The sequence below is a fragment of the Rhamphochromis sp. 'chilingali' genome, assembly GCF_963969265.1.
Source record: "Rhamphochromis sp. 'chilingali' genome assembly, chromosome: 10".
In the NCBI taxonomy this organism is placed as follows: Eukaryota; Metazoa; Chordata; class Actinopteri; order Cichliformes; family Cichlidae; genus Rhamphochromis; species Rhamphochromis sp. 'chilingali'.
The window spans coordinates 23,134,759-23,147,129 of NC_137937.1; the positions used below are offsets into that span (position 1 = coordinate 23,134,759).

At 39.2% G+C, this 12,371-nt stretch overlaps 1 protein-coding gene across 1 annotated transcript; it reads right to left on the bottom strand.

The window, feature by feature from the left end:
* Window positions 1-653: 653 nt before the first annotated feature.
* On the bottom strand, window positions 654-12,015 carry naa35 (N-alpha-acetyltransferase 35, NatC auxiliary subunit). The gene is made up of 23 exons (XM_080893480.1): window positions 11,877-12,015; window positions 9,409-9,537; window positions 9,212-9,245; window positions 8,791-8,905; window positions 8,570-8,644; window positions 8,079-8,246; window positions 7,673-7,739; window positions 7,209-7,252; window positions 7,047-7,097; window positions 6,606-6,689; window positions 6,119-6,233; window positions 5,554-5,732; window positions 4,660-4,719; window positions 4,365-4,471; window positions 3,740-3,806; window positions 3,201-3,299; window positions 2,913-3,091; window positions 2,669-2,805; window positions 2,448-2,515; window positions 2,224-2,364; window positions 2,013-2,135; window positions 1,288-1,368; window positions 654-1,070 (listed from the first exon to the last, which is right to left on the bottom strand). Exons 2-23 carry the CDS (start codon window positions 9,527-9,529, stop codon window positions 1,011-1,013), a joined length of 2,175 nt encoding a protein of 724 aa, XP_080749606.1. The 5' UTR covers window positions 9,530-9,537; window positions 11,877-12,015; the 3' UTR covers window positions 654-1,010.
* Window positions 12,016-12,371: the final 356 nt, after the last annotated feature.

The window sequence follows — 12,371 nt, forward strand, 5'->3', positions numbered from 1 at the left end:
CTGAATTGAGCTTCAGTTGTTTTGTGTGTATATTGTATGAGTGTAGACATGTTCATAGATAAACATTCATATTTTGGGATTATATGTTGAACTCTGAACACTGATTTACAAGTTATGGAATCTGAAATAAGGGAGTAGGAACAAGTCAGTGTAAACTTCATCCTACTCCTTTTCGAGCATAAACATTGTGTAGAGATACTGTGACAACTTGATGTCTATACTTTTGTCTGTTCTTTTTTCTCTTATTTTAGTTATCTTGACATCCTCAAAATAAAACTATTCTATTCGAAAAAAACCCCAAAACATAAATTAAATAGTAGAGAGTAAAAAACCCAGCAACTTTCTGTCATTAAATTGTTTATTAAATTGTTATTTACGTTGGTGCAGTATGCATGGCTGTGGGGAGGATCCTTCCCAAAACTGCAAAACCTATGAAAATACAGCTAAAACACCCCAATTATTTTTTTCTTCCAGATTGTCAGATCTTGGGCCTTATGCTTCACACCTGTTTTACAGAGACTGCACATTGTATTGTCAAGTTTTCGATCTGACTTAGTTCAGTAATCACATAAAGTCAGGGACAATAAGCTCTAACAAGACATCATTTATAGATTCAACGCTGTTCCTCAGATAAACATGCAGACACATACAAAAAAGTTTCATATGATTTAATGATATGAACCTATTATCATTACAGCACTCTTTATAAGCATTTGCAAGACTTGTTCTTCAGGCAGCATCCATCTGCCAGGTCTTTGCACAAAAGCACATCGGCTCTTCTGTAACACACACACAGAAATACAAATGTGCATACTGTCACTCATTGAGGTCCAGTGGTGAGTTCTCTGGTTTCATCTCTCAGAAAGGTGAGAAAAGAGTCAAGTGCAGACACTCCTGTGCATGGCGTTACAGTTAAATGTGTCACACAAACTGTTGGACGAGGTCTGGGTCAGGGCCGCTGCACACCCGTTCAGGTGAGGAACGCTGTCACCCTGTGGCTCGGGGCGGGATCAAATAATCTTCACTATGGGGAAGTACTTATGAGCTGAGAAGTCAAACTCTGGGAGCACCTGAGGATAAAGAAATGTATAGCTGCATTAAGAGAAGCACAATGCAACCAATATGTACACAGTTAGTACTTTTTAAAAAATCAACTACTCCTATTTAAATTATCAAATGCATTTGTTTGATTCTTTTGGTTTGTAGCTTAAAAGATCTACGTTGTATTAACTGTAAATGCAGACACAAACACAAACAATAATACAAGTAATGTGAGTAATGTGTTACCTTGGTTTCCTTCTTATGACCTCCAGCCAGTAGTTTCATAACTACAATATTAGGTTTGGCCACCTTCAGTATACGGTTCACCTGTTATCAAAGAGTAATGAGTGGTTATAGAACAAGACAAGAAAAAGTGCAGATAAGATATCATTGTATAAAATTGAAAACCACCCCAAGATAATTACATACACCATTGCTTTTATGCATCGCAGCCACATTATAGAGCAGTGTGTTCAATCCAAGGGACAGTCACTGGAGCTAATGATGCTAACGTGTCGATGTTCGGACACAGGCAGCTGGAGCAGATCAGTATCTTTAAGGCCTCACCGTCACTACTTTGAATCTATAAACTGGCCTTCTGCACTGTGTGTGTGCTGCTGGTGCCTTTTGGAGCATCTGTGATGAATTATGTGACTAAAATTATGGCTTACTGGGTGATAAAATCCATCTAGGAAGCTTGTGTTTCAGTTTTGTTGATTGACAGAGCAGTATTTTATCAATTTACTCATTTGTTCATATGGGCATCTATCTAGCTAGTAATAGCTAAACGTAGGGCTTCATGCATGCATCCAAATAAGGCTTGGCTCGAATGCAAGATTAGTGCTACACATCTGGGCTCAGCACTCTCTTGTAAAAGAGAGTCTTAATCTCAAGAGTTTTACTTCCTAACTAAACAAATGCTAATGAACATAAACCGCTGTATTTATTTCACAGTATTTTGACTTTCTGACCTCCGGATCGGGACTGGGCACATTTTCAAGGATGAGCTTCGCCTGCTGAAAGTGTTTGCTAGCTGCCAGATAGAGGTCTGCAGAGCCTGGTGGAGGATTGTATTTCTTCAGATCAGACATCTCCTGAAATAGGCAAGAAGAGGAGAAACATTTTAAGTGGAATATTTTAAAAAAGAAAAAGATGAATTAGGCCCATAAAAAGACACAGTACCTTGAACTGGATGTAGTGCACAGGTGGAGGGGTGACCACACTGTTGAAGGGGGCGAAGCGATGCTCATAGCGAACCTGCTCGCTGTCCAGTTCAAACTGAGGCTTACGCACCTTCCCATCCATATCCAGAGCTACCATCGTCTGAAGAGAAAGGCCGGGAAGGGGCATGTTACACTTTGTTGTGCCAAAAGTGGCCTAATAAAGGCCATTATTTTTATGCCTACCTTGTACATGCCAGCACACATGTTCTGGTATGCTTGACTCATGGTAATCTCCTTGCTGAGAGGGCGAACTGAAGAAAATCAGAAACAATAACTTCAGTGCTCTTTGAAGAAATATCGACAGGATGATGCCACTTCTACAATGAAGTGGTCATTTCTGATCAGACTTCAGTTTGTATGTTGTGGTTATCCGCTTCACATAAAAGCAACACAACAAAATGTACCTTTCTTCTTCTTCTTGGTCTTTTTGCTGCTGCGCCCTTTCAGCTGCTCCTCTAGAATCCGCTCTTCTGCCATCTGAGAGGAGTCAGCTCTGCTTAGAGTGGACATCAGCCATGCATAAAGGAACTCTGACAGGTACCTACAACCAAAACAAACACATGCTCATTTACAGCAAACCTGCACCCAGGTTATGTGGGAGAGAGAGTTCAGCTTCTACCAGTAATTCACAGAGGCATGCAATCTTACCAGTAAATGTAATAGTATTCATGCATGCTGTAAAGCTCCAGCTCAAAGCCACTCAGCAGGTACTGAATCATGATCCTCAGGTTATGATAGAGGATCCAGGTCCCAAGACAGGCTAGATGCTGTCGTTGAGGCTCCAGTTTCATCAGTAAGCTATGCAGAGCTGCATCCACCTTCTCAGCCTGTACAGCACAAAGAAAGAGTTCTGAGGTTGCTTGATGAATTTAGAGAAACTGCCTGTAGCACGAACTGCAAAGACAGCTAATTTGGATGAACGTAGCTGCAGCTCACTTCATCTTGCAGTGTGGCAAACTCTTCAAGAATGTGTCCCAGCTTGTCTCTCTGTCGAGCACGGTTGTGTCCGTGGATCTGGATGAGGCTGCAGAAAGGCTATGGGGAAAACACTCAGTTCAGTTCATATTACGCCAGTTCAGTCAAAAACAGTCAGCTCAAAGCCCTTCATATTGTAAAGACTCGATAATATTAGAAAGAAACCCTAACAATCAGACGACTCGTTATGAGCAACCACTTGGCAACAGTGGGAAGGAAAAACTCCCTTTTAACAGGAAGAAACCTCCAGCAGAACCATGCTCAGGGAGAGGGCAGCTATCTCCTGCAGCAGGTTGGGGGTGAGTGGCAAGAGAAAATGAATACATGCAACAGTCATAAACATAATCCATTATAGGGATGAACGTTTGTGATGTTTATATTTTATTACACATAAGTCTATGTCTACTTTCATACGATTTACCTCTAAGTCAGCTACTGGGAGTCAAATATAATAAACGATGACTTAGATATAGAGACTTTGAGCCACAGCAATAACATACCCTGGAGCAGTGTGTAACAAAAGAGTCAATGTAGTCCTTCGCTTGGTGATTGTTGAAGAGACAACACCTGGACAGACAGAGGCACATCAACACATGTGACAAGGTCAATCTGAGCCAAACAAAGGGACATTTGTTCTGTAGCTTAGCTTCTGAATTGTCTATTTGAGGTTTACAACCAGAACTCACACACTGCAGTGCGTTCAGAGTAAGTGTATCCAGTAGCTTAACTGCAGGCCAAGGGGTTTTAAAATGATCACTGTTGATATCTAATCACTTGTTATCATTTATTATACAATATCAGTGTGTTCAATGTTTCCACTGATGATCAGATGTTAAATACGTGGTTACGATATTTGACTAGTTTATAAAGGATATTGTTATTAAGTGTTTTAAATCCGATCATATCTCATTTCTCACTGTGTTTCATTTCAGCCTACAGTAATATCATTATTGTGTCATATATATCCTGATATTTTTCTGTTGCACCAACTATCCTCTGACAGTAGAAAGGTTAAAGTAATCAATACAGGTAAAAGCATATTGTAAACCTCAAATCACAGCTAAGCTAGTGACAAAACAACAGACCGACTAATCTCATTTAGTATTTAAAATAAACACAACTTACTTGTATGAGAGGACTGGTGGGCTGACAAAGTACCTCAGAGCATCTTTAATCATGTCTTGCATCAGGTGGGTGCCAAACACTTTTTTATTATCTATCAGGAATGTAGTCTGGATTGATGGGAAAAAAAATGAAATGTAGTTTCATTTTACTTTTTTATTAAATACTCCATAGTATCTATGGAGTATTTATATCTATCCAAGTATTTTTCATATTTGCATAGGTCGTATCTACACGGATCACCAAAATAAAACCACAGGTACATTTGAAAGATTTAGGAAAGCAAGTACTCATCTACCTGAAGAAGAGATCTGGAGAGCACACAGGGAGACTGCTCACTGAATTCACAGAAGAAGTCCTGGTAAAAACATCAGCAACAACAAAACACAATCCTTAAGTTATCATAGGAGAAACTTTATAATTAGAGCCCGAGCACGAAACGTGCGAAGGCTGTTTGTTATTATTATTTTGTCCAATGAATTGCCTTTTTGAAAGTCTTAACATAGTCATAAATTCATGAAATTTGGCAAACGGTGAAAAATAAGATATTTTATTGGTTTGGAACAGCTGTAGACATGAAACTTGGTACACACGTGTAACATACAAAGACGGACAAAAATGTCCAGGGGCCCATCACCCCAAACCCAACAGGAAGGGGTGATGTCGTGGCGACATGCCACATTTTGATCATTCGCCACGAAACTGCTGTAACTCAAAAACGGATTGAACAAACTCTACCAGACTTGACAGGCATGATGATAGTTTGGCTCTGAACAGATTGATATACCATTTGTCAGCGATAGTTTGAGCGCTGCCTAGTTGGAACAGGAAATGCGCAGTAGCTTATAATCATTATCAAATCTAGATTAAATTTTAATAGGTGGTTCCAGTGTGACATACTGTTAACTAGGATACTTCGTCGCCACCTAGTGGGCACAGGAGGTGTTGGGCATGGCTCGATGGTGCCAGAGTGCGCGGGCTCTCTCAGTGCTGCTTGCAGCTTTAATTTCAATTCATATTTCCAACTGGACACACAAATCCCCTTTGGGGTTGTCTCAGGGAGGGCATCTGGTGCATAACTGAAACAGCCTAGTTTTTTAGAAGAAACTTTCTAATGTCCTGAAAAGCTTGTTTATAATAAAACTTAATAAAAAACGAATGCATCAAGACAAACCTCAGGAAATGTATTTACCAGTATGCCATGTAGGTTGGTAGTGTTGATCACGTCACAAACAGTCTTAATGCGCTCTATAAGCTTGCTGAAATACGCCACCATGTCCTCCCTCTTAATGATTTTGGCGTAGCGAGGAAAGGTGGGTGGCAGCAATCTCTGGTTGACTAAAGGCTCAAATCCCATCATGATGGGGTGGTCTGCAGCAATCACAGGGAACAAAACTAATCACAACATAAATTAGAGACATGAACACAGGTCACATATGAAAAAAAAATGTAACTGAATCATCTTTAAGGACTTGCCAAACCAAAGTAAATGAAAAGAAGTTGATTTTTTCAGTTCTGTGTGAGGAAAACTGTTAGTGTAGACAAGTTACATCCAGTGTGGACTTTAGGTTGCCATTACGATGACTTAACTGGACAACTGGAGCCTCAGAATGATTATTTTATGCTCAAATTCTTTAATTACCCATTTTTGAACATATCTTTTGCAGCTGTAGCTGAGCTGTTGGCTTGCAAATTGCAAAAAAAGGCTTAACTTGTACTCCTCCACTTAACAGATTAAACGTGAATGTGCGTGCTACCTCCTTTAGTGGTGTCATTTTGTGACTGGATGCCATGCTGAATGCTGGAATGAATGGGGGATAACAGGTCAGCTGCCTGTGCCACGAGCTTCTGGGCCTCGCTCACTGAGCTGGTCTGATAAAGACACAAAACAAAACACTTACTAACAAGCCCCCTTATCAACAAAAGTATATATAGTTTGTAAATATCACAGTTATATATCTAAACATCAGGGTTTTTCTAACACATCAAAATTTCATCCTCAGAAGAAAATCATCAGGATTGTTAAAAAACAAACTTCCTCCATTAGTCTTTGTTTTGTTTTTAAGATATTTTGCTTCATCTACTCATATTTTTGTTCAGAAATAAAGGAAAAATGTTAGATAAGGTAACTCATTACCTCAGCTACATGTGTAGTCACAAGAAAAACTCTGTTTATATGTAATGCATACAGTAAACAGAATCAGTCTCTATCTGCTGCTGGGCTTTTGTCGATATGTGCATTACCTCTTTCTTGGTAAAGGCGATCAGTGCAGTCAGTAGAAGGCGTGTGAACTTTATTCTATTGAATAGTGCCAGACACTGTTGATGCTGAAAAAAACAAAGCATGGGAGAACATTGCAGAGCTATTAATACACCTGTTTTTTTTTTTAAAGACTGCTCAGAAAAGTCCATTTTTGGGTCTCCTTGTTTTTTCCCTTCCTTTCTTTATATAACTATATAACTGAAAGAGCTGGAAATTCCAGAGCTGAGTCTTTAAAAGGTCATGTGAGTCCCACACTCTTTATTGACAGAGAGATATAGCCGGTAGTGAGATATGACTCAAAAGGTATAAATTACAAAGAAACAGCTAAACAGAGATAATTTGTTCCTGGAGTTAAAGAAAATGCCTCTAGAAAAAAAACTGTTGCAAAAACTCAACAAAAATGCGTGAATGATTTCACTTACCTCCCGCTCAACCTCCGGGTTTCGCTGCTCACCTTGTCGACTGCGCGTACTCTGACGGAGCACAAAATAACCCAGAAACATCGCATGTCAGAAAAGCTTTTGCATTATCAGTGCTTCATTGAAATGGCAATGGCCTTTACTTAAAGCAACAAGAATAATTACCTTAACTTTCCTCTGTAATTCATCTTCTACATCTTTCAGCATACCTGAAGGGATTAATACGTCATGAGAGATGAATGATTACAGTGTCTGCCTGTAATTGCTTTAGCTGTCTACACTGTAGTTGGTGCTGCAGACTAAAGCCCAAACCCAATGTGTACACACTGCTTCATAAACTTGGATGTGTGTTTATGCTAAAACCACGAGGGCCTACTGTCAAAGTATCAAGTGTTCTTTGGCAGAGATTTTTAAACCTTGTTGCACGTCTACATTTCTGCAGATGCTGCCTGAGGGCATTACCCACAAAAAGTCCCAAACACACAATCCTAGGCCTCAAACTGACTTACTCAACGTGTGATCCTGTGCACTCGAATGGTATCATTTAGGTTGTTAAGAGTTTCATTTTTATGCTTTAGGTTGGAGTTTGATATTGAGCCTTACTCAGTTATGACTGGAAGTCTTCATACCTGTCACCCGCAGATCTGTGACATTATTAGCCATCTTAAAGCCATAGGTCATGGCCTGGAAATCCTCCTGCATAAAGAAATATAAGATAAAAATCACCATTCAGACATATGACAGTTTTATAAATGGGCTACTACGAGAACAACTTTTCAAACAAATAGATTTAAACAACACACATTTGCAATCAAACTAAAGCTCTTTGGGTCCTGAAATGCTACACTGAGCTCCATCTTTCAGATATCTCAATTTTTACACACAACTTACTCACAGCTTTTTCTTTCCCACCTGGGTTTTTTTGTGTTGGTCCATGATTTTAACCTGCTATCTGTTCTGACTTTATGTCCACATTGAAACGTGCAGTACCACAGTAACCAAACATTTACTGACTGACAGCAGAAAACTGCTCACCTCTTCAAACACAGCAGCCTTGTTGACCTTTTCCCGGGAAATGTCACACACCTTCAGCAAGCCCAGGGCAAAAGCTTTGAGGGCTGGCTCCTCAATCAGGTCAGGGTTGTGAACATAGAGGCAGGTAAACACAGTCTGAGCCAGTGAGTGGCCCTCCAACCATGTTATCTATATATACACACATATTAGAAAACACAAACATGCATACATAAATATGTCTTGATCAGTGAGTCCGCAGTTTGAGTCATCGCTGGCTCGACCTGTATCAGTAATCTCGCCAAAGCTTATTGTGTTTCTCAAATTTTACAATCTACTAAAGACAAAAATGGCATAAAAACATTAAAACAGCTACAAATACAGAATATAGATTAAGCTTTTCCAATCCAGTCACATTTCAGAAAATCTGCAGTACAAAGGAATTACAGGGAGCAGCACATTACTTGAACATAACTTTCAAAATTTTGCCTTATAATAAGCAAAAGCTAATTCACCAAACAGCAGAAACAGGTGTCGATGATCCCGATGAGTTCAGGAAGACTGAGGTCTTTGACCTTGATGGCACCCTCCTGGAACAAAGAAAGAGCAAAATAAGGTGGTTAAATGTGTTTTATATACACAAACAAATGAAACTAAGCTCTGAAAAATTACATCTAGGATTACATTACATCTCTGTCTGTATACTGTTTTCATTCCATGAAAAAGAGATCAGTACCTTAATAGCTTGCTCAAAGTTGAGCACTTTCCTGTTGACCTGGTTTCCGATCATTCCCGCATCCATCTTAGGATCCATCATCTCTATAGCTGACATGGCTTCAAACAAGCCAAACCTGCAGCAGAAGTAAAACATTTTTGACCTCTGTAACATTTTTCTGTGTTCACTACATAAAAACATAAAAGCACTGACAATATTTATGGACCGATCCAAAAATGAATGCAAATATCAACCCAATTAAATTCAAAGTCACTTGTGGCAAAAACATTAGAAGCTTTCATTATAATTACTCCGCGCAGTCAATGTTTTGAACTATGACTTTGGGACATGAAAACTATTTTAATTGAGGATCTGTGCAGCAGTAAGATGAAAAGGTCGTTTCTAATTTGAGGGACTCAAAAAAGCACTTTGGTGTACTCACAGCTTGTCATGAAGCAACTCTCCAAGGTTCAAATCTGCATGAATAAAGGATGACAACAAGGAAGGAGGAACACGTCAGTCCCTTTTTTTTAACTGCACACACACACACACACACACACACACACACACACACACACACACACACACACACACACACACACACACACACACACACACACACACACACACAGTCCTTACCTTTGCAGGCGCTTTTGAATTCATGTGTAATATCAACCCAGTTGGCGTTGTTCTTCATCTTTTCTGGGATACCCAGCCCCCAGCCAGTGTCATCATCATCAACTGCTGATTTCATCACCATGGTGACAGCTTAAGGCACATAGATAAACATTACATTAAATTAACCATTACATGCCAATGTAAAGCATTTTGCTAAGTCATCCATCCAACTGCCTAGCCAACTTAAAAGTTCAGGGAGGCAGTGAGGGGGCCAGCAGCCTCTGTGTTTCTGTGTCTCTGTGTTGGCATCACAGCGCTAACACAGAGATGCAAACAACCATGAACTCTACTTGCACAACTACACTTAATGCCAATTTAGAATCAGCAATTAACATACGGTTTGTGGGAGGACACCAGAGCACCCACAGGAACCCCACAAAGACACATGGAGGATATGAAAAAACAAACAAACAAACACACACACACACACACATAAAGCTCCAAATCTGCAATGTCTCCACACTTTCCTTTACTGAAAAGAAAGATTTATTTTCCTATATAAAAACATTTTTTCTCATTTTTGTATTTATTTATTATTTTAATAAGAGATATAGCCATGCTTGCACCTGATGAATTCTAGCTCAAAGTTAGTACTAGGTCCTTGTTATAATTAGCTCAGCTAATGGCATAAGAGTTACACTTGATTAAGAGGTTTCTTATCTTATTAGGTTTTCCTTGCTGAAGTGAAATCATATTTTCCTCAGGTCATAGGCTAACAAAATTCTAATTCTTGAGACAATGTAACTTCAATATCCCTAGGATTAGTGGGGTTAGGTTAGCTGGTGTTTGGTGTTTAGTGTGATTGTGAGTGTGAATGGCTGTCCATCTCTCTGTGACAACCCTGCAACAGACTGGTGAGCTGTCCAGGGTGTACTCTGCCTCTTACCCTATGGTAGCTGGGATGGGTTCCAGCCCCCCACAACCATGATAAGGAGGGGAAGCAAACGGATGGATGGATCGTCAGGACGTATTTCCACTAACTACATGAGCAAAATCATCCACGTAAAGGATTCAGGTTCATGAGACACAGCCTAGGGCATGTCATTAATATAGATGGAAAAAAGTAATGAACCTAAAATAGATCGTGTTATACCATAAATAACATTTCCAAGGGGTGACCTTTAAGAATCATTATTTAATTCTACATAATATTTTCTTTCCAATAAAAGTCTTGAACCACCTCAGATATTTACATAGATTTCCTGTGTGGATTAGAGAAAATCCGAAGTAAATTAAAAATTGTTTTAAAGTCATTAAATATGTACACTGTACAATCATTCCACAGTGGAAAAAGAAGAGTTCAAAGAAGTCATCAAAAGCCCAAAATTACCATGACATTCATGCCCATAACGAATGTATGTAAACTTCTGACCAAAACTATATTGGCTCTATATTGCTTGTAGAGTAGAATAATCTACAGTTTCAAAAGACTTCTGAAGATAGTGTATATTATACTGTATATTAAATATAATTTTATTACTGAGCTATGAAAGGTTAGTATGAGTAAAGTACCTTGGCCTAATAATAAAAAACATAAACATTTAAAACGTCATCATGCAGTGTAACAGTTGTAACACAGCTCAAAGTTAACGTACAGTAAGAAAGTGAATGTGATCCAACGTAATAATATAATTCATTGATCAGTCATAAAGCTTGTTTTTTGCTTCTCAGCATTAAAACCGCAATGCATTATTATTTTTCAACTGGAAATGTGTCAATTTATGTATGTTCTTAAAAGCTTTCACGCATTTTTGTTTACATTAGATCTTGACTCACTGAAGTTTGACGAGGCTGATCTAAGCTAACAACAGAAGATTAACATGTGAGCTGACTTGAGAAGCTTGTTATGGCCTAAAATGGTGTAAACTGCACTCCAGAGTGCCCTGGAAAGTTTCAGCCGTCAACACTAATGAACTGATGTGGGTCAGGGAGAGTTGAAACCATTTTTAAATGATTGGTTCATTCACCTGTAACATATATAACGTTTAGAGGACATATAAGAGGCAACACTGGTAATCACTTGTATAGATGCCTGAATAAAAAGCCTATCAGATATCGATATTACCCGATTAAATGATCAATGAGATAAGTAGTAGTAACTGTTTGTCTCCTAACATATACCTTTTTGAAACTAATAACATGGATGTCAAAAGGTCACCTAAGTTTACACAGTCCTCAAAAGCGTACTAAAACTCTTAGGCAAGATACATAATTTTAAAAGACACGAGATGGTGTGAGGTAGCTATCACCAATCGTCACATTAGCTAGCTTTACCGTGTGCAAACAAGCTAATGTTGCCGACACTGGGTGTTCTCTGTGAACAAAAGCTGCTTATGGATGTTTTAACAGGTTAATCCATTCCATTCAGGCATATAAAACACGAAGACTGTTACTTAGAAATTATACTTTCGCTGTAAATCAGCACGTACCTTACTATATTGTATTAACCATGTAGCTAATCAAAGATCCCCCCGAAGACTGTAAAAATTGGCGCACATGAATGACGTCATCAGCAGCAGCGATTGGAAATGTAGTCCTGTGAACTAGTGATGTGACGTTCTGTATCGAGGCTTCGAAGCGTGTGTCGAGTAATGGAGGGGGCGTTTCCGCGAAGCGCGTATCGAGGCTTGCTTCATTTATGGGAGGAGCTGAAAATGATGACGTCCGAAGCCTCGCTGCCCGGCTGTACCACGTGACTGGTTCAGGAAGCGGTTCGAACTTTGCCGCAAATAATCATTTTCCATACTGCCAGCATAAATATACACAGTATACTGCCATCACTACAATATAGATGTTTTACACACTCCTTTTGTTGTTGACATTTACAGGCTGTGTGCAAAATGCCACACTCTTCAAATTCATGCCAACTAATATTTTTACGTCCAGTAGGTGTCCTGCTAGAGCAAATGAAGCTTCAAGAAGCT